Source organism: Trematosphaeria pertusa, assembly GCF_010094035.1.
Source record: "Trematosphaeria pertusa strain CBS 122368 unplaced genomic scaffold BU26scaffold_27, whole genome shotgun sequence".
Lineage (NCBI taxonomy): Eukaryota > Fungi > Ascomycota > Dothideomycetes > Pleosporales > Trematosphaeriaceae > Trematosphaeria > Trematosphaeria pertusa.
In genome coordinates, this window is record NW_022987238.1 from 498,294 (window position 1) to 520,640 (window position 22,347).

Sequence of the window (22,347 nt, forward strand, 5' to 3'; positions counted from 1 at the left end):
CTAAGCGTAAGCGTTAGAACTTTAGCTCTACTGTTTACTTATATAGTACTTAAGTAGAAGTAGCTATTATTAACTATACCTCTATACAGAATACCTTATAGCTAGTTCTTATAGCCTAGGCTAAGTATAATTGCGAGGAACTTTAACATGTGCCTATAGAGAAGGCTAGCAACTTGCCTAGCGAGTTACCTATCTGCGTTAGCGCCTAATTTATACTTTTCTATAATATTTAGACAGAGCGTAGTCTTGTTAACAGTGCTACTAGCAAGGTTAATAGTATCTTGTAGGCGCCTACTATGCGAGACTATTAAAAGAAGGCGCTACTAGCTATTCTTATTACCTTTAACTATTATAGTAGTTCTAGCCTATATACACGTGCTAATAGTAAGGTTATTATTTCTATCTTTTCTATTTTCTAGAAATTCTACTATAACTACGCTATTAGCTCTTAGGTTTAGTTTCTCTTATACTCTATATAGGCTATAACTATACATAAGTTATAAGGCCTTAGTCTTAAGAAGGCTATAATCTATATAAGTAGTGCTAGAGACTATACCTCTAGTCTTCTATATGTAGTAGTGTCTTAGGTTAAGAGTATTAAGAGTCTTATATTTAATAAGCCCTTTAGCTTCTAGCGTCTAAGGTAGAAGAAGTTAATAACTTCTAAAAATATTAAGGTAGATGTATAGTAGTAGAGTAGGTAATAGGTTTAGGCTATAGATGTTTAATTTAGGTAGTAGTCTAGCCTAATATACTACCTAATACCTTATTAGTCTAGATTTTGCCCTTACAATCTCTAACCTTCTAATATCTCTTAGTAGAATTTATTACTCTATATGCGGGGCATAACTACCTTAGTAGTCTAGCCTAATATACTACCTAATACCTTAGTAGTCTAGATTTCGCCCTTGCGATTTCTAGTCTTCCTCTATATCTAGGCGTATTACTATTAGCCTTCTAATATCTCTTAGTAGAATCTATTACTTTATATACAAGAGTATAACTACCTTAACCTCTAATATTTGCTCTAGTATATACTTAGTATTATTATTATTAAGTTCTTCTAGTAGAAACCCTTTAGCGATACTATATTCGCGGTGTTAGTAACAGCCTAATACTTAGACTAATACTAGACTTACCTATAATTAGTTAGGTAGTAATTATTAAATAGCTTTAGAAGAGGTAGTGCTTTACCTTTTTCTACTAGGTTAATCTTACTATGTGTGTATAGCCCTCGCATCTAACATTAAAAAGTTAGGGCTATAACTACTTATTCTACGCTAGAGAATAGTATATAGAACTATAGTAGCAGTAAGTTAGAGTTTAGATTAAAGTTAAAACTATCTTTATCTTTAGGCGTAAGTTTATAGAGTTAATAAAGCATCTTAACCTTATTTATATTATTAGTTTTGCCTATAGTGTATTTATGTTCTACCTTACTACTTACTCTATTCTATTAGTTAAGAATATTACTTAATGTATCTACTAGTACTTTAGAGCTAGAATAGATAAAGTTAAAGTAGGCCTATATTATATTAGTTAACGTATTAGTTTTTTAGAGAGCTGTATTTATACTTACGTAAATAGCTTATAGTTCTATATAGAGAACATATACCTTCTAGCTAAAATTGTTAAGCGTAGTAAGCTTTTAACTAACCTTATTAATTGTATTTCTCTATTTAGTTTAGATAATACGCTAGTTGCGTAGTAGTATAAACTTAGTAGTCTTCTTCTAGAATTTAGCTATTACTATAGAATTAAACTCTACGTTTTCTATTATATCTTTTATCTTAATATCTCTATTCTTGTCTATAGTATCCTAGTTATTATTGTTTAAGAATAGAATAGTTTAAGTAGTAGTATTAGAATTAATAGCTACTTCTAAAGAGTTAAAGTTAATACTAATATTATGTATACGCTGTATAGGTACGTAGAAGGTTTATTAAGATAGGTATTTATTACTAGGATTTCTAGACTTTACTTACTAGGTCTAGTACTTGCTAGTAGAGAACCTATAGAACGTTAGTTATATAGTCTAATATATAGACTAATACCTATAAGTACTTACCTACAATTAATAGTAACGTTCTTAGACTATGCTTTAAGCTCTTTTATAAGCTAGTCTTTCTTAGCCTTATTATTCTTCTTATCTATCTTCTATTAGGCTACTAGTATAAACTTCTCTCTCTAGAAGTCTAAGTAGTACTTGTTAGTAGTATTCTTATCTAGTAGTACTTAGAACTCTTCGCCTTGTTTCTTTTTATATATTTGTTAGTTCTTAACAGTATTATAGTTTATAGATAACTCTTTCTCTTTCTTTTACAATTTTTAAGGCGCTATATTATAATTAGCGTAATAGTCTACGTATTAGTCTATAAGAGCTAAAAAAAAAGAGTATTAGTGCGAAAAAGAGTATTAGTATAATATTTAATAAAAGTTACAAATTTTCTAGTTTGCAATGCTTGTAAGTTAAAAATTTTAATTATTTATAGGTAGGTAAGAGAATTTTATAGCTTACGCTATAGAAGTAGAGTAATAACGTTATACTTACGTAATCGCGCAATTTTTAGCGCGCTACCTTTACCTTAACTTTTTAATTCTTAAAAATTTTCTTCTTTCTTATACTATACTTTCTTACTACTCTACTTAGTAAATTTTGCGTGTAGAGCGATATTTTAGCTATTATAGGCTAATACGCTTAACTAATACCTTTCTTTACTTTCTATTCTACTATTTTATAAGTACTTAAGTTTATTTTTACTCTTATTATTATTTTTTTATTATACCTTTTTAATTTAACTTTTCTTATTGCGCTTATTATTACTATTCTAACACGTTTACCTATATATTAGGTTTCTATTCTATGTTATTGTAATATAGAAAAGCTAAGCGTTAAAGAGCCTTATCTAAAGCTCTAGATACGCCTTAACCTCTACTAACCTTATTAGAAAATCTAGTCTAAGTTCTCTACACTCTCTTCTATACTAGAGAGTTCTACTAGGTTAGATATTTTAGCTCTATAGTCTTAAATAGAGAATTCTAATCTGCTAGCTACTTCTTCTATACTATCTTCTAGTCTGCGTTCTCTGCTATCTTCTAGTCTACGTTCTTTACTATCTTCTAGTCTACGTTGTCTGTCTTCTTCTCTATCTAATTCTGCTTTACTATCTAGACTTACTCCGCTAGTTACTCCTGCTAAGCAAGCTTTTACCTCTCTAATTAATAGTTTTGCTAGGCCTGCTCTATTAGCTGCTATAACTTCTTTAACTATCTATTGTAATCTAGCTAGACCTATACGCGGAGGTATAGCTCGTACTTATAGTAGTTATAGTAATAGTAGCTCTTATAGTGCTATTACTACTAAGGTACTAAGAAAGAAACCTACTTAGGTAAATACTAGTTAGTTAGGTATTAGTCTGCGTATTAGGCCTTACTAACTATTTTTAGCTCTTAGAGGTAAGAATAGAAAGACTTAGAAGACGTTAAAGTAAAAGAAGACCTATAAGGCTAACACAGGTGCTAGTATTTAGAAGACGATTAGCTATAATGTTAAAGCACCTTACGCTTAAATCTATTATAGAGCTACGTCTAGAGAACCTAAGATACGCCGCGTAGGGCCTAGTAGTAAGTACCTATATTATTGTTTTTCTAAATTCTATATATAATTTACTAATATGTTAAAGTGTAGGCTTTTTAGAAGATTAAGTACTACTAAAGAATAGTTAGTACTCTTACGCTTGTAACGCTATTCTACTACCTTTACCACAAAATTAGCACTAAGTACAAGGCTAATATACGCTAGCAGGCTAATATACTTAGTATTCTCTAGATACTAACTAAGAACTTCTTATATACTCTTCTATAAAGTATATATTCTATTATACGTATTAGTCTATGTATTAGTCTAACCTACTTATAGCTGCTAATCTTGCCTATATTTATAGAAAGCGTGTTACTCTTTAGGCTAGAGATATTAAGCTTATTCTGCGCGTTGTGTTTAATTTAGGCGGTTAGTTTAATTTTATTAACAATAACTATAACAAGTTGTCTATAGGTTAGGTCTATAGCTACTTAGGCTAGAGTTAGGGTAGCAGGTATTATAGCTTAGAGTTAGAGTAGCAGGTATTATAGCTTAGAGTTAGAGTAGCGGGCATTATAGCTTAGAGTTAGGGTTTAGTTTCTTAAACGTTCTACTTGTAGAACCTTTTAGGTATATAGCTCTATTAGCTTTATAGTAAAATATAAGAGCTTACCTACTAAATCTTTTTTTTTGTATAACCTACTCGCTACGCCTTCTAAATATTTATAAATAATTAGCTCTATATATTACTACTATTAACTCTCTCTATTTAGCTATTAGTCTTAGAGTAGAAAGATAATAAATACTTTAGCTTAATACCTAGTCTTTTAGAAAGGTAATACTAGAATTTAGAAATAAACTACGTGCCTTAGTCTAATACTATATTATCTAGCGTGCTATATAGGTAATACACGCGACTTATAAATACGTCTACTAGTTTCTCTACTAATAAGAAGAAGACTAGAATAAGATAACGTATTTTTATAAGATAGTAGATAACTACTAGTAGGTATCTATATATTTATCTATTCTTTTTATATAGTAGTAGTAAGGTAATATAATTAATAGATATGTCTAACTAAGTATAGAATAGTACTAGTAGTAGCTAGAGAAACTCTTAAGAAGTAAGGCGCGAACTCTTAATCTATATGTATAGCTTATAAGCTTTAATATATTCTTTAACGTTTCTAGTTACTCTAGGCTACTAGTAATCTTTTATAACTAGGTTAACTATTTTAACCTATTCTAGGTATCTAGCAAAGCTAGTAGAGTAGGTATAGTAGAGAATTTAGGTTTATAACTTATTATCTAGTAGAGTAAATAGTTAATTCTAGTAATAGATTTACCTATTAAAGATTCTATAGTCTAGTATTAGTATTCTTAGCTTCTTTTATAATACTCTTAGCTATTATTTAACTTATTTATTCTAAAGAGTAGATATTATTATCTAGGCTATATCTAATCTTTAATACGCTAGATTAATTAGGTTATTAATTAGCTTATTTATAGCTAGTAGAATAATATTAATTAGAGTAGCGAGTAGGTTCTAGGTATCTTTAGCGTTCTTAAGTAGGTCTACTAGTATAATTAGGTTAAATTATTCTAGAGTTAGTATTATATACTATCTATTCTTAATATAGTTATTATTTACGTTTATTTTATTAGAGTAGTCTCTAGGTTTCTAGCTTAGCGCATTAGGCTATATAGTCTTTAAGCCTAGTTAGTATATTATCTAGAAATTAAACTATAAGAGAAACTCTAACTACTAGACCTATTACTAGCTTAGAGCCTTAGTTAAGATAAAGTATTCTAGATTCTTATAGTTAGAAATAACTTTAAATAGCTCTATAACGCCTTATAGTTTAGGTCTCTATTTCTTAAGTACTTTAATAATAGTAAGAAGCTTCTTATTATAGGTCTTATAGTTATATTCTAGCGTAGTATATTTACTAGAAAAGTAGGTAACTAGATGTAGTATATCTTTTTTATTATACTATAAAAGAACTCTACCTAAGGTCTAATTAGATATATTAGTTTCTAGAATAATACGCTTAGTATAGTTAAATATAGTAAGTACTAGAGCTATAGTAAAGACTAACTTTAGACTTTTAAACGCATGTTACTATTTCTCTTTCTAGGTCTAAGGTAAGTCTTTTCTTATAAGCTTGTTTAGCAGGCTAGTAATTCTTAAGAAGTCTTAGATAAAGTATCTATAGAAGTTAGTAAATTCTAGAAACTTTTATAAATTCTAAAGATATAGAGGTAGTAGCTAGTCTATAATAATTTAGACCTTAGCTAGGTCTATCTTAATACTATCTAGAGAAACTATTAGGCCTAGATACTTTATTTCTATAGTTTTAAATTTATACTTATAGATATTAATTTATAGACCTACTTTAATTAATTATTAGACTATCTTCTAGATATAGGCTCTATATTTCTTATAGTTAGCTAAGTAGACTAGAATATTATTAAGATAGACTATATAGGTTTAGTCTAGTAGGTTATATAGCGTATAGTTAATATAGTTCTAGAATAAGGCTAGAGTATTATATAGTCTAAATAGTATAATAAGTAACTTATAGAGTCTAAATTAAGTAATAAAAGTAGTTTTCTACTTATAGCTCTTCGCGATATAGAGCTTATTAAATATAGTAATAATATTTAGCTTTATATAGACCTTAGTATTATAAAGCGCGTCTAGAGTCTTACGTATAAGTAGTAGTAGATACTAGTTCTTAATAGTAATATTATTAAGGCTTTAATAGTCTTAGTAGATATAAATTCTCTCTCTAGACTTTACTATAAGTAGTAGTAAGATAGTATAACGCGCTTAGAATTCTTATATAAATTCTTTATTTAGGTTGTTATTAATCTATTTTCTAATAACCTATAGCTCTAGTAAGAAAAAGAGTCTATTCTTTTAGTATAGTAGCTTCTTCTCTAGCGTAAGTTTAATCTTATAGTTCTAGGCTTATTATAGTAGTAGCTTATCTACTTTACTAGATAAGAATTCTTTATATAGATCTACTAGCTATAATAGTAGTATTTTAATAAGATTCTTTTTTAATAGGTCTAGTTTACTCTTTATAAACTTCTTAACGTCTATCTCTATAATACCTCTTAGATATAGTAGAGTTTTACCTTTAGTAAGAAGCTTATACGTTTCTCTAGAAGGTTTCTATATCTCTACTTAGTTAAGCTTCTTCTAGGTAATCTTAATAGCCTTTTTACTAGAGTTATAGTAGAATTAAAGAAAAGTTATAGTAGATACTAGTTAAATATCTTCTAGGTTAGGTTACTTATTCTACTACTAGGTAATATAAGGTAGCTATAGAAGTAGAGTACTTAGTAATAAAAGTAGTTACTTTTATATTAGTTTTCTCTTCTATCTTAATCTAGTAGTAAAATAAGTAAGAGCTAGTTTCTCTTACTATTAGTTTTAGATTATAAGAGTATAGTATTCTAGAATAGTATCTTTCTCTACCTTAGTATTATATATATAGTAGTATAGATAGCCTAGAGTTAGACTTACTTTAATAGTTATTAGTAAGCTCTTCTATAGTTAGTTATTTTTAGCTACTTCTTTATATATAGGTAGTCTATAATTAGAATACTTAGGCTTACTAGGTATAGAAAGGTTATAGAAGGCTTATAAAGAGTTTATAACTATAGAAGCTTAAGATAGTAAGGCAAGGCTAGTAGAGTAATAGTAACGTTAGTAGTACTATAAGTTAAATATTAACGTTATCTCTATCTAGTCTATACTTAGATTATTACGTAGCAAGGTATAAGTAGAGTAATTATAATTAGGTTTATAGAACGCTAGCGAAACTTTAGTTTCTAATTTAGATAAAAAAATTACCTAATTAGAGACTTTAACGTTCTACTAAAAAGTAATTAGATATAATTAGAATTAGGTATAATTAGATATAATTAATTAGCTAATTAGATAATAGAAATATATACTACTATATAGCTATACCTAATTAGAGCTCTATATACTCTCTCTAGCTATAGAATATTAAAAGTTTAGAAATAAACCTACGTAATATTAGTTTAGATATTAGTTATTCTAATATTCTATATAGAAAATATATACTAAAATTATTCGCCTTTCTTTCTATTACTATCTCTTTATATAATAATACTTATACCTATAATATCTAATTTCTTACTATCTCTTTATAATTATTATAATTAACCTCTCTAGTATATAGTAAATAGGTTTAAGAATAAGAAATAGAAAAAAATATATAGTTCTTATTATAATTCTTAACTTATCTACTACTAATAGTGTGTAGATAAAGCTACGTAATCTCTACCTAAAAAGTAGTAGACGCTTTTAAATATTACTAATTTCTCTATTCTTAACTCTCTCTTCTTTTTTCTTTAGAGGCTAAGCTCTTATACTATAGTAGAATAGACTATAGTAACTTCTACCTTACGACTCTAGAAGAATCTCTTCTCTTATAATCTCTTCTCTATATCTAGTATACTATTTACGCTATAGTCTAATACTATAACTAATACCTAGCTATCTATCTCTACTAGTAACTTACTAACGTTCTCTTAGTAAGACTTATTAAGTTAGTACTCTTTCTCTACTCTTCTCTTATTCTAATAGAACTTTTAGTAAGACTTATTAAGTTAGTACTCTTTCTCTACACTTCTCTTATTCTAGTAGAACTCTTAGTAAGACTTATCTACTTAGTTCTTACTCTTAGCGCCTCTATCTTCTTAGTAGAGCGTATAGTACTAATTTTTATTAGATAATAATAAACTTACGCTAGATAACTTTACTATAGCTAAGGTAGAAGTAAATACTTAACTATATAATATACTAACTTTACTTTCTATTCTAGATTCTACTTATCTTAATTTTCTATAAGAACCTATAATATCTAAATAGAATAAGGCTCTAATTACTACTTTCTATAAGTATCTAAATAAGATCTAGCTAGAGATCTATAATATCTATAACTATTACTAGTTTAAGCTAGGTGTTTAGAGAGAAGAGTATAGAAGCTACTAAGATAATTAAGTAAAGAACTTAGAGAAGCCTAGCTATATACCTCTATAGAGTTTAGAAAACTATCTTAATTCTAGACCTATGCCTACTACTCTCTCTACTCTTACGTATATTAAAGAGATGCTTATTATCTATATTTATATCTTTATAGAGATTTAGTAGTACTAAGGTATCTAGTATAAGTATTAGAGATATATTTACTACTTCTCTATAAATATTAGTAAAGTATTTAGTAAGCTTCTACTTCTTTCTTAGAACCTTAATATTATTATTCTAAAGCTCTCTACTAGTAAGTAGAATAACCTAGATACTATTAACTAGTAATTTAAAAAAGACTATAAAGTCTATTAACTCGTTATTCTTATCTAGCTTTAGTACCTAGTTAAGTACTACCTAGGCTATTAAGATATTAAGATTAATAAAGACGCGCTCTAATCTCTCTCTATTAATAGTTTTATTAATAATAGTCTTTCTATAGTTAAGTATAGTAACGTAGATTCTAAAGATAGTAATAGTTCTTCTCTATTATTCTTACTTAAGCCTAATACGTTAACTAATACTAACGTTTAGAATACTAGTATACTACTTAGTAGTTCTATAAAAGATTTCTAACCTACTATATCTAGCTAAATACTAGAGAATAATAGTAGTTATTATAGAAGTTCTATATTCGCTAATAATAGTAATAGTAATAAGAAGAACCTTTCTTCTAAGACTACTACTATTCTAAATATTATTCTAGATATAGAAGAGTTTAAAACTCTATAGTAGTAGATTTAAAAGACTACTAACTACGCCTTCTTATCTATAGAGTCTATTTATTATATACTATTATTAGAGTTTAATACTAAGAAGCCTCTCTTAAGTCTAGCGTTTCTATCTCTTTTTTCTAATAGAGCTACTAAGTATAATAGTTTAACTTAGCGCTATAGCCTAACTTAGCTTTACCTAAGTTATATAATTCTATCTAGCGCCTTAGTATAGGCACTCTATGTATATAGAGAGCTCTTAAAGTATTCTTCTACTTCTTACCTTTAGATAGCTAAATTTAACTTAACCTACTCTGCTAGCGTTTCTTATTCTTATAGCTTATAGAGATAGTGCTGCCTATAGCTAACTTACCTAGCTAGATATTCTAGAACGCTTATAGTAGTAGAGACCGCGAAGCTAGCTCTTATATTATCTAAAGGTTATTACCTCTTTAGCTAGAGACGGTAGTATAATATTAGGCTAAACTAAGTAGCCTTATAAGAAGCGTTTACTAATAGCTATACTAAGAATTAGAGCTACAAGAGCCTAATTACTTACCCCTCTAGCGCTATATAAGACTACTAGCGAATCTAGAAGGTAGTAGAAAGACACTCTAGTAGCAAGCTAAAGAGAGCTATTAAGAGCTCTATGTACAAGAGAACTTCTACAGAACTTCTACGTATAGAAACCTCTTCCCTCCCCTCCCCCCCCCTCTCTTTTTTAAAAACTAACAATCCTCTGCTCCGCTAGCAGAGCTAACAACTAGCTACTCTACTAGCAGCTAACAACTCTCTGCTCCGCCAGCAGAGCCAACAACTAGCTGCTCTACTAGCAGCTAATACCTCTCTCTTAAACAAAGATTAAGGCATATAAAAGGGAGAAGACTCTACAGAAGACAGTAGAGAGTTTAGAGCCTATACAGGTAGGAGAAGACAAGAGGGCAACACGTAAGCGTTACTAAGTAGAAGCAAGAGCCTTAGGGCTTAAGAACGAGCTCTCCCTGTAAGGGGGGGTAATATAACGGTCTAACTTAGCGCTACGGCCTAACTTAGCTTCGCCTAAGTTACATAACTCTACCTAGCGCCTTAGCATAGGCACCCTGTGTATATAGAGAGCTCTTAGAGTATTCTTCTACTCCTTACCTTTAGATAGCTAAATTTAACCTAACCTACTCTACTAGCGTCTCTTATTCTTATAGCTCGTAGAGATAGTACTACCTACAGCTAACTTACCTAGCTAGGTATTCTAGAACGCTTATAGTAGTAGAGACTATAAAGCTAGCTCTTACACTAAGTTTATATACTTACGTATATAAGATGTTAATTTTAATAACTACGTACGCTAACGTACTTTACAAACAAACACCCTACATAAACGAACGCCCTAAAAATGCTAAGCCTAAGAATTAACAAGTATTTCTTAAATAACTAAGCAAAACCTTAATATATTTCTATAAAAATTTAAATATATATTAATCTACACTATATACACCTACTATTAAATTTACACTATATATTTTCTATTACGTAAGCTTAAAATAAGTCTTTTCTAAAAGTAGCTATTCTTAGAGTTTAAACCTTATAAGAACTAGTAAACTATTATAATAATCTATAAAACTTTAAATATATATTATATAGTATAGTATAAAGTCTTTTATAAGGTTTAGTAGCGTCTAGCTTAGTAATATCTATCTATTTCTAGAAGAAACCTCTAAACTTCTTATTAGAGACTCTTTAAGTAAATATCTCTAGTACCACTAAGCTAAACGCTACTAAACTTTATAGAAAGCTTTATACTATAGTATATAATATATAATTAAAGTTTTATAGATTATTATTAAGGTTTACTAGTACTATTAAGATTTAAACTTAAAGAATAGCTACTTTTAGAAAAAGGCTTACTTCTAGCTTACGTAATAAAAAATATATAGTACAAATGTAATAAAAGGTGTATATAGTATAGTTCTATATATATTTAAAAGTTTATAGAAAAATATTAAGGTTTCGCTTAGTTATTTAAGAAAAACCTTTTAATTTTCCTAGCTTGGCATTTTTGGGGCGTTCGTTTGTGTGGGGCGTTCGATTGTAAAGTACGTTAAGGCAAATAAATAACTTAAAAACAACGTTAAGACCTCTAAAAGAGGTAAATAGAGGGCTTCTACACCTTCTCCTAAGTTCTCTGTTAATAAGGAGGATGTTGATGTAGATTTCTTATCGATTGTAGATGTGGCCCTCACACCAGCCAGATCACGCCGCACCCGCAAAATAGAGCTCCTAAAACGCTTCTGTACATAAAAAACCTTATAGGCGCCTTTAGGCAGCTTCTCTAATTGCTACACTAGAAAATCTCGTGATTTTACAGTATATATGTGGTTGTAGAGCCTCAAAAGTTCTCGGGTGTAGGCATCCGAAATCGTGCATGCGGTAGGGCCGTGGTGGTGAGCCACAGTATTGCTTGATACGTTGCTTTTACGTTGAGACTTGGCTACGGCTGTTCACATTCTCAATTCCAACCCCGCACCCATCTGCTGACGATCATCAACCTCAGCTGGGCTTGTCTAGCAGTTCCAGATATGGAATTTTTAGGCGGTGTCTATCTGTTATCCGAAGCGAGCCTTTTGGGTAGCGAAGCTTGCCGCGAATTGTTAGTGTGGTCTCATTTCCTTACTTTTCCTCGTGCGCCCGTTGCCTAGATATGAGCTGATGTATATAATTGCCGATGCCCTTGTCCTAGGGTTTAATAATTAAGCCCACCGATCCCTACAGGAGCTTCTGTCCAAGCTTGATTACGCAATTCGAGTCGCTAATAGATTTATGTGAGTTTGTCGGAACTAGTCACACCAACAGTGAAATCGTTTCCAAAAGATGGACCCACCGAATTATCCAGTCCATCATACTTGCGACTATTGTGAGGTGCTTATCATCAATAGGGCTCGCGTTGAAGCTATGTGGAGGGACGGCTTTCTCATCGACTTTGACACAAAATTCACAGTTTTTGATTGTCTCCTAGCAGCATCGGATGGGTGTGAGTTCATGCAGTTTATCGTTGAGTTCATTATCTTAGAGTATGGAGAACCGAAACTGGTTCCGAACGAGCAAAATGGACCTTGGTTGTGGGCAACAACGTACTGCAGAGTCCTCGACGAGATGACTCACTTGTCTTTCCACTTCAGTTCCATCAAGCCACAATGCGTTGATTCAGAATTCGGTGCTTTTCGGTCATGGCAGAGGAGTGTATGTATGCCTGCCAACCGATGTCGCCGCTAACATCAGCGTTATAGCAAATGTTGCCGGCAAAGACCTACAAAGAAATCCAGTATGTTGCAACATAGGCTCGGCGCGGGCTTTCGACTTTGTCAAACGCCGGATAAAGGACTGCATGGAAAAGCACCGTTGCCAGTCAGCGTTTCAGAACACGAAGCCTTTCTGTCCGAAAAGATTGGTCGAAGTCGCAAGCGAAAATTCGCCCGCAAGATTACGTGACGAATGGGAGCTCCCTACGGAGTTCAGAGCCTCCCCGGAATATTTGTGTCTTAGTTACTGTTGGGGTGGCGATCAAGCGTTCAAGCTTAGGAAGGGCAAGGTGATGGACACGTACCGGGAAGCCCTACCATACGATCACCTTCCACAGACGTTGAAAGATGCTCTCACTGCGACCAAAAGCCTCGGCTATCGCTACATCTGGATAGACTCTCTCTGCATCATACAAGACGACGAGCAGGACAAAGTGGAACAGCTACCGCTCATGCCAGCCATATATGAAGGGGCGACGGTAACCATCGTAGCCGCGAGAGCATCTAGTTGTAGGGAAGGCTTCCTGCAGCCGCTCAAGCCATCTTTTGTATACCCTAACGGAACTTTCTTTTTGCCGTATCGTCGCTGGTCTGGAGAGATGGGTAATGTCGTCTTATTTCACCCGCGGAGGAAGGGTGTAGCCACGGTGGAACGGCCCGAAGATCCTGTTGACTCTCGCGCGTGGATATTGCAAGAAGAAGTCTTGTCTCCACGTCTCATCGTTTACGGGTCAACAGCACTATGGTGGTCATGTCCTTGTGAAAGAAAAGTTCCCTACCGTTTTGCGGGTAAGGACAATTGGCCGTTGTGGGAGGATCCGCCTGCCTTGTGCTCGAGATCTCTCAGCATAGGATTTCTTCGTGGGTCCAGCGTGAACCCTTTTTACGACTGGGCCAAGATCATCGAAATATACTCCAGGCGTCAGCTTACAATGCCGGATGACAAACTAGTAGCGGTAGCAGGTCTGGCCGCGGCCTACGCAAGAAGCGCAGACAACATCTCTGAAAAGCTTGAGTACCTGGCCGGCATATGGCGACATACTCTACCATACGGTTTGTTGTGGAGGGTGGATGATCACCGTCATCCGCGTCCCGTCATGTACCGAGCTCCCACGTGGTCGTGGGCTTCAGTCAACGGAGAAATCAACTATCAGACGATACCAAGGGAAAAACCAGATTCCGTATCCCAGGCGAAAGTGTTGCAATGCACGGTGGAGCCTCGCTCAGCAGATTTTCGTTATGGCGCCATCGCCTCTGGTACACTCAAGTTCGATGGCGTAATCAGACACGCCTATCTTGTTTCGATTGTTCCGGAGGCTCACATTGTCCCCGTGGAGGTCCCGTGTAAGCCGTTGCAACCTTCTCCTCTCTGGTGTGTCTGGATGCCATGGAAGCCTACAGCAGCAGAAGGAATCACGGTGGTGTGAAGGACATTGATATCGTGTGCTTTGAGGTCTATGGCATCGAAGGTTTAATTCTGGTCCGGGAAGACGATGTACACTTCAGGCGAATTGGCTACTATTCGCTGTTGGATTTGAAAGTGTGGCAGCAGTGGGAGGAAAGGGAGGGCTTACCCGCGCAGCTCAGCTGGGCGGCGCCTGGCTCAAGAGGAACAGCATGCATAATCTAGTAATGATTACACCACTCCGTCTGATCTTCGTATCTAGATACTATCTGAGTTTCGACTACACCGTAATAAAAGGGGAGCTGTACAAACACGTCGCTCCCTTCGAGGCACTATGCTGAACTCTCTAGAAGGGTTCTATTGCATATATGCGCGCGTGTATGGGTAGTAGAGAGTCGCCCAAGTATGGCCCCCGTCGAGCAAATATGCCCCTAAGACCGCTCGGACCAGTCAGCATTGCGCAAGAATGCCCCCAGGGGTATACTTGCGGGGATACATACGGATAGGTTCGTGAGACCGCGCGCTCCAGAGAGAATGATGGCAGTCTCAAGCTGGGTGGGCGGGTTCCGTGCAGTCAGAGGGATTCGTCCAAGGCTGAAAAACTTATTGCTCTCTTTGAGCCTGTCCCCACAAGTACTGAAAGAATATTGAGGTGATAGAACGGATTCATGCAGTCAAAAGAACTTGCTGCATCCAACGGGATCTCACCCCTCCCCACTTTCAACCCTTCCATGGACACGCGGCGGGTCGCCCGACTTGTTCTCCTCCAGCCACTCCACAGTCGTCTCCCAATCCGCCCTCAAGTCATCCTTGCCGAGGGAGACCACGTAGACTTCGTCATTCGGCGTGTGTCTATTTTTCTTCAAATATATCGTTACCATACTCCGGTCAAACGAGGCGCCCTTCTGCTTCTGCACCACCTGTTGAAAAGCCTCGAAGAAAACCTCACCGGGCGCACACAAATCAAGCCATAAATTAAAACGCAACGCATCCCACTCCAGGTTCAGCCTGACTTTATTGGTGACGATGTTCTGGTCGACATTTCGGCCCGAAGCGGAAGTGGCCACAGAAGGACGGATTGGCTGTGGGTGTTCAATGTGTGACGTAGGAGACCCAGGTGCGATACCTGCAGGAGAATGCTGCGAGAGCCGGGACGTTTCCACGGCTGCGCCATGCGCGTGCGCAGATGGATGGTGACGGTTTGCCAGATTCTCAACGAATTGATGCACTAGATGTTGTTGTTGCATGGGGGTTGTGGGGCGGGAACATTCATATGCCAGGCTCGAGCGGTGAAAGGAACGCGCGAGTGGTGGTGTTGGTGCGGTCGGGTGCTTGTTTGGATCGTACTCTTCGAAGCCGCAGCCCCGCCCGTGCTGTAGGTGTGGAGTGGTGGGCGGTGGATGCATGGGCGGTGAATACACTAATCAAAGTACGCCCGATCAGTTTGAAAGCCTAGCACAGTGGCTGGGGTAGATACACACCTGGCGCGTCCTCACCAGAGTCTTCGTAGCCTAGAAGGATGTCTATATCGAGGACGTTTTTAGGTACGATGTAGAATGTGGTGTTGTGCGTCGTATTGGATTGCGGCCGGCGCCATTGCAAAGTAACGCATTCCGACACTAGCACTTGGATATGAGCATGCGGGGCTGCATTATGCGGAACGGAAACAGTATATTCTTCCGCTGTGCTGGTGGCGATGTTGTGTCTACGGGCGACTTCTTCCCGCATCACACTATGCTTGATTGGCGCGTTTCTCATTTTGGCAGCCCTCTCTTCGACGCTCCTTTCAGTAATGACGATAAGGACTATGTACTCTCCAGAACCGCCTTCGTCTTTAGGAGTATGCGATATCACGGATGATGCTGTTCTCGTACTGGGAGGGCTGAGAGGTGCAAACGGTCTTGCATTTGACGAAGCGCGACGTCGCGGTGTGTGGCGCGGAGGAGGGGATAAAGAGGCGCTGGATTCGCGAGAGGATGATGGTCGGGACTGTCCAAGTCGTCCAATGGTGAGATTGAGCCCACTGGAAGGGCTGTAGGTATCTTGCGGCGAGGGCTCCTGCTGTTGGACAGCGAGGTCCGTCGTGATCTCACGCAGGATTGCGTCGTCCTCACAGCACCTCACGAGGAGATCCACGGCTTTAGTGTGCCATTGTCGAACAAACCGATCGACTAATCCGCGTAGCTCTCGTTGAGCAAGGCGCTCCATGCTGCGGGGTCGAAGCACTGTCGTCGCCTTGTAGGGGTGTCGCTAAGTGGCTTCATTATCGCTAACATTGTCGCGCATGATGGTGATGAAGCAGTCGTTGCGCATGTGAGATGGGATTCGGTCTGCGCGCGATGAGGGGTGTGGGACGGTGCCTTGCCGCAAGGGGTCCACGACGACTCCACTCTATCACCCGAGTCATGCGACGCATCTCGCCTGACCTTAAGCCTTGCCTCTCCGGGTTGACCGGGGCGCACTTGACAAGGCTGAGCGACGCCAGGGCGTGGACAAACCATTGAGCTCAGCCCAGTTCTTTACGTCGCGCTAGCAAGGTAATATTCGGCTGGGTCGAGGGTGATTCGTTGGATAAACAGCCTTTGTCTGCCTTGGAGGCCGCCAACGCCGTCCCCAACCCCTAAGCCCATGCAGCCCTTCCTGTAGCCTGTCCCCAAGTACTCTCCCAGCTCCATCGCAAAAACAGTTGGGTTCAAGATGGCCAACCGCATCACTTCAGCGGATGCGTGCTCCGTGGTATCCAGCATTCCATCAAATGGTTCTTCGAGATGCAGCGATTTCACAGACCACAAACGAGCCACAGCAGTAAAGACGACCGTCAGCCGCAACAAAGCCAGCGGTTGTGCCGTCCAGATGAATGGTCCGGTCGCGGGCACGATCAACAACAATAACTTTACCTTGTCAGTTTCTCGCTCCCCAAGCTATTTAGAGACAGGTTCTGACAAAATCCCAAGCAAGAAATTAATCATCAACTGCTCGTGCGGCTTGAATTCAAGGAGTGCTTCCCACAAAGAAACGGCGCGGTCGCTACCTAGCAGTGCACTCAAGACTGTCCCTCCGCGAGAAGAGCCGAAAGTGTCTATCGTGGAGATTCCGGTGAGATGAGACTGCATTGTTGCTCAGCGTGAGAGAGTTGATGTCAGTCAGGGTGGTAACCAAAACCTGCCACATATTCCTGCACAAACTCTGGGCATCAAATCATCAAGTGGAAGACCCCAGGGAGTGCGCGCCACGTTCCAGGCCGGCGTCCCTGACAATTTCATTGCGCACAGGATTGTCAACCGTTTGGAGCTCTCGGCCCGCAGCGACCCGTCGTTGGTAAAGGTGCTCTTTTGGGGTGGAACGCCTCTTCCCTCGACAAACGACTTTGTCGATCTCGCTTGCTACAAAGACGACAGCGACGAGTGCACTGTATACCGCCTCTACGTCATCAAAAAATGCCCATTCGACCTGCTGTTCGGCGTTACCTCCATCGATTCTCCTCAGTGATTCGAGGACCTTTCAACTCGGTCCATTCACTCGAGTGGGACAGTCTGCTGCCTCTAGCGCTCCAGTTCGAATGAAACCTCTCAGATGAAGGCACTCTTATCCCGTGACCGACTCTAGACGAAGTCTGGGTTCGCGCGGAATCTCAGCTACCAGCGTCTGAAACATCAACTATCCTCGCCATTGGACCACCTCTCACTTTCTCTCATCCTATTGGGCACCTTGATCTCTTTCGCCATTGGGCATTCCTCTCTCGTTTGCCACCGGCCTCCCCCCACCTTATCGCCATTGGACACACCCACCACCGCCTCCCTCTCATTTGGCATCACCGGTGTGAACATAGGTCTCTTGCCGATTTGCGCCATTGGCTGCAGGTCCCTTCGCGACAGCATATCAGTGGTGGACATCGCCCACGTCTGCATGCAAGCCGCGAACCTGTCAGCAAACCACTCACACTCCATGGTTTCAATGCGCAATCAGGACTGCGCCCCAGAAAGAGCGTCGGTGAGGGCGTACGACCGGCTCAGCTGCGCGAGATAAATGCCGTCTCACCCACCGTGATGCGAATGCAGCCTGCGTCGCTTTTACTTTCCGTTGGATTATTTGTACCTGGCTGCACATCAACGTACCCCGCAAAACACCATGGTAAGATTTCAGTGTCCTTATTGGGAACACTCGCTTAAGCGTCATGATAGGCCGAAGTCGCCGCCGTACTCGCCGCACTCCAAGCCACCACTCAGTTTCTGGAACAAGCATTCCGCGTCCTCGGCCGGCTCCGACGCGCACATCATCGCCAAGTGGGTCTTGTGGACCTTTTGCTTCGCCACGAGACCGAACTCAAAAGCGTCAAAGCCATCATCGGCATCATCGATGATGAAGAAGAATTGCGGACGGCTAGCGTCGTCACCGAACTGTACCGGCTGAAAGACGTCGAGAGCAAGCTGGTCAAACTACTTGAGGAGCTGGACCCAAAGCCCTCGGGCAAAGTCAAGCAGTTTGCGCGCCAATTTGTGCAGGGGTCTGCTGATGAGAAGAAGTTGTATGGCATCATGGATGAGCTAGCGCACGTGAAGAGCGACCTTTTGCTGCGCATTCAGGTCGCTAATGTCGGCGTGATGCGCATCATGGGGAAGCAGCTCGTAGCCAATGCGGAAGTCATCCAGAGAATTGACCAGTTCCTTAGGGAAGAAGTTGGAAACTGCGAGGGCCTCCGAATTGCACGACTGCTCAAGGGCAGACGGCCGTCCAGTGAGTCTTCCGACACTTTTACTCCCGTTCGCGAGCGCGCCGCTAACGAAAGCAGACGATGGCACGGTGCCGTTGACTCCTGCCGACCTAAAAAAGCTAGCTGAAGAAGACAGCGAGGACAGCTCAGACGAAACCCTCGTTGACGAATGCGAGTCCCCTGCCCGCCCTTGCCCAGCAAAGGTCGAACGCATCATCCTCCGAAACTCGGCGCGAGACCAAGCGTTCCAGATCAACGCTGCGTTTGGGAAAGATGTTTGGAGAGATGTTGACCGCCTCGTCATCGAAGACAACGAAGTTTGTGGCAATGCTGTGCAGATCAATTATGCCATAACCTTTGACGGAGCCAAGTTCTTGCGAGACTGGCAGAAGGAAACGGTGAAGGCGGCGCAGCACGGTTCGAGACCACGGCGAGATAGTGGGCAAGATTCCTAATGCAAAAGCTTCACACTGAACAATATCAGCTTTTCCTGCTTCAACATTCTAGTTAACCAGCCATATATTGTGAGGCACTGTATGATAGGCAACCAAAAGGCACCAGAAAAGCAACAGATAGTATTCGTGGAGATAAAGAGAAAGACGAATTCTTATAGAGACGTGATCATATATACCAGCACTAAATAGAGACCGGCACGTGACCATAGCCGGCCGGCGATATGCCTGTGTCTATCCTATAAGAAAGCGAAGGTAGGCGTGACAACGCCACTCTACAGCTCAAAACGGCTTCAGCAGATCCAACTGCTTAGTCTCCATTTGCCAGCTATTAGCCTTGTACCCGTTCTTCAGGTAATCTAAGCCCGGAAGTTTGATTCTTGAAGGTGCCAAACGACTGCAGAGTACACTGACGCATCGCGTAGCGCGACTAATCCCGAAGCAACTTGGTTCCCATGTGGGCCGAGTAACAGTAGCACAGACTATTTGTAAAAAACCAGCAGGTCTCCGTTCCCCGTTCATGGCTCCACGACCACGATATACTTCGCTCAGTTCGGTCCCGCGTCGGGCAGCGCAACGCTCCTCTACCACATCGCACGGCCTGACTTTTCAGAAAAATCAGTTCAATGACTCAAGCCTTTCGCACAAGGCCTGTTCTCGCTGAAAAACCTGTACTAGGGCTTTGCCGGGTTCGAGTTCATAGCCCAGATCTTTATGGCCTAGATAAGGTGAGTATCCATTGCGATCGTCGCATAACCGCCGCGACTTGCCCAGGTTATTCATGTATGAGGAGAGTTTATGCATCGAATCTGAAGGCGAGCTCACTGTTCGAGCAGCCAAGGCTGGATGCTCTGGATCAACGACAGCAGGGTCTTAGCGCCGTATATACTGGCAACGTTTTCGGTACTGTTTGGGCTCGAGTTTGTGGCGAACGCTACCATTTTCTTCCTGTGTATCGGTTAGACCGGCTTCTCGTAACATGTGGCAGAACTCACCAGTACCGATGCACGCATATGAGTTCAGCAGTGCCAGCGCCAAATCACGTTCTCTCTTGATTGTCTTCTCTAATTACTTTCTTCGAATCAAAATCTAATGTCATGCTTCTATTCTATTTTTAACCTTAAGAATGCATATGCTAAGCGCTGTTTGTAGAATATAATGTAACGGTACGGAGCCACACACGTGACCTATAGACCCCGAAGTATATATTCAGCTCAGCAGATAGCTTCTTACAATCAGCTTAGTCCCTCATTTTGACCCCTCATATCCTCGGTTACATATAAAAACTAAATTTACTAGTCTAAACATCAGCCACAGAGGCAACAACAGAGGACTAAAGCTATAAAATCGCAATGACTGTGAGAGAGACGATCCCCATAATCAACGCCAAACACCAAGGATTCCGGCTTCCGGTGCAACAGACGTTTCCAGTACAACAGAAGATGTCTCCAATCACAAATTTCGGCGCTGGGGGTGGGGTTCCGGCCCGTTCGACGTCTGCAGCCCATGGAAGTGGTTCAGTTTTCTCCACAATTGGATCAAGCGGCCTAGGCTCCGACGTCGATGACTTCTGTGGCTTGAGTTGGGCCTTTTCGAAGGTTCTCCGAGGGGATGTGTAGACACGTTGACCACAACTCGGGGTCGCGTTTGTCGAAATTGCAAAGGAAGTCCTTCAATACATTCAGTAGAGTGGCCTTGCCGTCATCGTTTTCCACCGCTTTGTCGGGATGGGAGACGAGCATTACCCTCCGATAGGCCCTTCGGATGTCTTCGAGTTGGGCCTCCGGTGTGAGGTTCTGTAACGCGTACGGATCGAGACCGAGGAGATCAAATATATCTACTTGACGAAGGTTCGGAAAGTCTACGCCGACCATCTCTAATCTGTCCGAGAAATGAGTTGGGTGGAAAAGCTGTGAGTGAGTCTGCGCGATTCCAGAGTCACCAAAAGTGACCAAAATCTGATCGAATATCGGGTCGAATGTTGTGGTGACAAGCCAGAACTCTTGTGAGGTGGGCATAGCTTAAGTATGGTCCGGTGGGTGGAGTGACCTGGTTATTCCATCTTCTTTTGTCGGTAAATCGTGCCGCCATGGCGGCTGCCTGCGCGGTGTTTATGCAAACTGAAAGATCTGCCGTGTCCAAGGTGGCGTAAAGCGCCGAGTTCCGGTCAATGGCGTCCACACGCTGCAGAGAGTGACGCAAATCCCTTCCAGATTTGTGGCTGAGCGCGATGGGCACATTAATGCCGCCCAGCTGACGTTAATCGATGTGGCAAATCACAAACGCATGAAGGCCGACGCAGCTCTGCAGGTGTTACAGCTAGGAGGATCAAGCTATGCAAGGAGCTGGTTAACGGATGTGATGCACCTGGAGAGTCAAGTCATATGCTCACCTTGGCTTCGCGGCCTCCGCGGCCGACTCGGCTCCCTGCTCTTTCTGGCTGAGAGCGCTAGTCTTAGCACAGCCCTTTCTGAAGCCTGCTTGGGCGGTGATACTCGGGTGGCCGGTGCATGATGGAGACACCAAGGGGCAGACTCGATTGACAGGCGTGATACAATAGTGTGCGCCAGATGCCTCCCAGCTATAGACATTCCATGGTGACAATGAATTCGCAGCCGAACAACCCTCGATAGGCGCGTAGGGCGGGGTAGCTCCTGTTCGTGTGTACCTCTTCGGATGGCCGGCTGACCTCCGGAGGCGAGGTGGCCGCCGTCATGAGACAGAGATGCGTTGGGACGGACGTGCTAGATTTATGCACAGCCAGCCGATCGTATACCGCGAACCAGCCACTTCCAGTGTCGATGTACTCCATCGGCGGCATTATTCCATGCTAGCGCGATGTTTCGCACATGCATGGGCAGAGCAAGATTACTCCGGCAGTTGAGCGTGGGGCTTAGCTAAACCGATATGTCGATATGGGCACTGTAGCAAAGCGTACTGCCCCGACTTCTGGCAAGAGCGTTCGAAGTACTCGCCGGAATGCTGGATATCAAAGGCTGTCTCGTCTAGATGGGAAACCGCAAGCACTCGAGTATACCGCACGGGGTTTTCAGATATTTCCACTATCGCATCCGTCCAGCCAATACCGATGATGGAGAGAATGATCTGTGAGAGCGAAAGGACCA

General features: G+C 40.1%; 5 protein-coding genes across 5 annotated transcripts; 3 read left to right on the forward strand and 2 right to left on the reverse strand.

The window, feature by feature from the left end:
- Positions 1–12,740: 12,740 nt before the first annotated feature.
- On the forward strand, positions 12,741–14,081 carry BU26DRAFT_497467 (HET-domain-containing protein; the record flags this gene model as incomplete). Its single annotated transcript, XM_033826290.1, has 3 exons — positions 12,741–13,236; positions 13,318–13,483; positions 13,526–14,081. The coding sequence occupies 3 exons, from the start codon at positions 12,741–12,743 to the stop codon at positions 14,079–14,081; spliced, it is 1,218 nt and encodes a 405-aa protein (XP_033675903.1).
- A 296-nt stretch (positions 14,082–14,377) lies between these two features.
- On the reverse strand, positions 14,378–16,408 carry BU26DRAFT_497471 (uncharacterized protein). Its single transcript, XM_033826291.1, has 2 exons — positions 15,541–16,408; positions 14,378–15,479 (listed from the first exon to the last, which is right to left on the reverse strand). The coding sequence occupies exons 1-2, from the start codon at positions 16,265–16,267 to the stop codon at positions 14,764–14,766; spliced, it is 1,443 nt and encodes a 480-aa protein (XP_033675904.1). The 5' UTR covers positions 16,268–16,408; the 3' UTR covers positions 14,378–14,763.
- Positions 16,409–16,756: 348 nt separating this feature from the next.
- Positions 16,757–17,548, forward strand: BU26DRAFT_572497 (uncharacterized protein; the record flags this gene model as incomplete). Its single annotated transcript, XM_033834243.1, has 3 exons — positions 16,757–16,959; positions 17,014–17,155; positions 17,207–17,548. 3 exons carry the CDS (start codon positions 16,757–16,759, stop codon positions 17,546–17,548), a joined length of 687 nt encoding a protein of 228 aa, XP_033675905.1.
- A 549-nt stretch (positions 17,549–18,097) lies between these two features.
- BU26DRAFT_202076 (uncharacterized protein) lies at positions 18,098–19,249 on the forward strand. The gene is made up of 3 exons (XM_033820546.1): positions 18,098–18,190; positions 18,241–18,793; positions 18,849–19,249. The coding sequence occupies exons 1-3, from the start codon at positions 18,188–18,190 to the stop codon at positions 19,223–19,225; spliced, it is 933 nt and encodes a 310-aa protein (XP_033675906.1). The 5' UTR covers positions 18,098–18,187; the 3' UTR covers positions 19,226–19,249.
- Positions 19,250–20,315: 1,066 nt separating this feature from the next.
- Positions 20,316–21,282, reverse strand: BU26DRAFT_202101 (uncharacterized protein). The gene has a single exon (XM_033820547.1). The coding sequence runs from the start codon at positions 21,238–21,240 to the stop codon at positions 20,770–20,772; it is 471 nt and encodes a 156-aa protein (XP_033675907.1). The 5' UTR covers positions 21,241–21,282; the 3' UTR covers positions 20,316–20,769.
- Between the last annotated feature and the right edge of the window lie 1,065 nt (positions 21,283–22,347).

What these genes read in the sequence shown, in the direction of transcription:
- BU26DRAFT_202101 (XM_033820547.1), bottom strand. Translation starts at nt 21,240, where the DNA reads ATGCCCACCTCACAAGAGTTCTGGCTTGTCACCACAACATTCGACCCG.
- BU26DRAFT_202076 (XM_033820546.1), top strand. An exon ending in CAAGGGCAGACGGCCGTCCA is followed by an intron (nt 18,794 to 18,848) that starts GTGAGTCTTCCG and finishes TAACGAAAGCAG; the next exon opens with ACGATGGCACGGTGCCGTTG.
- BU26DRAFT_497471 (XM_033826291.1), bottom strand. Translation starts at nt 16,267, where the DNA reads ATGGAGCGCCTTGCTCAACGAGAGCTACGCGGATTAGTCGATCGGTTT. An exon ending in CTCTGGTGAGGACGCGCCAG is followed by an intron (nt 15,480 to 15,540) that starts GTGTGTATCTAC and finishes TACTTTGATTAG; the next exon opens with TGTATTCACCGCCCATGCAT.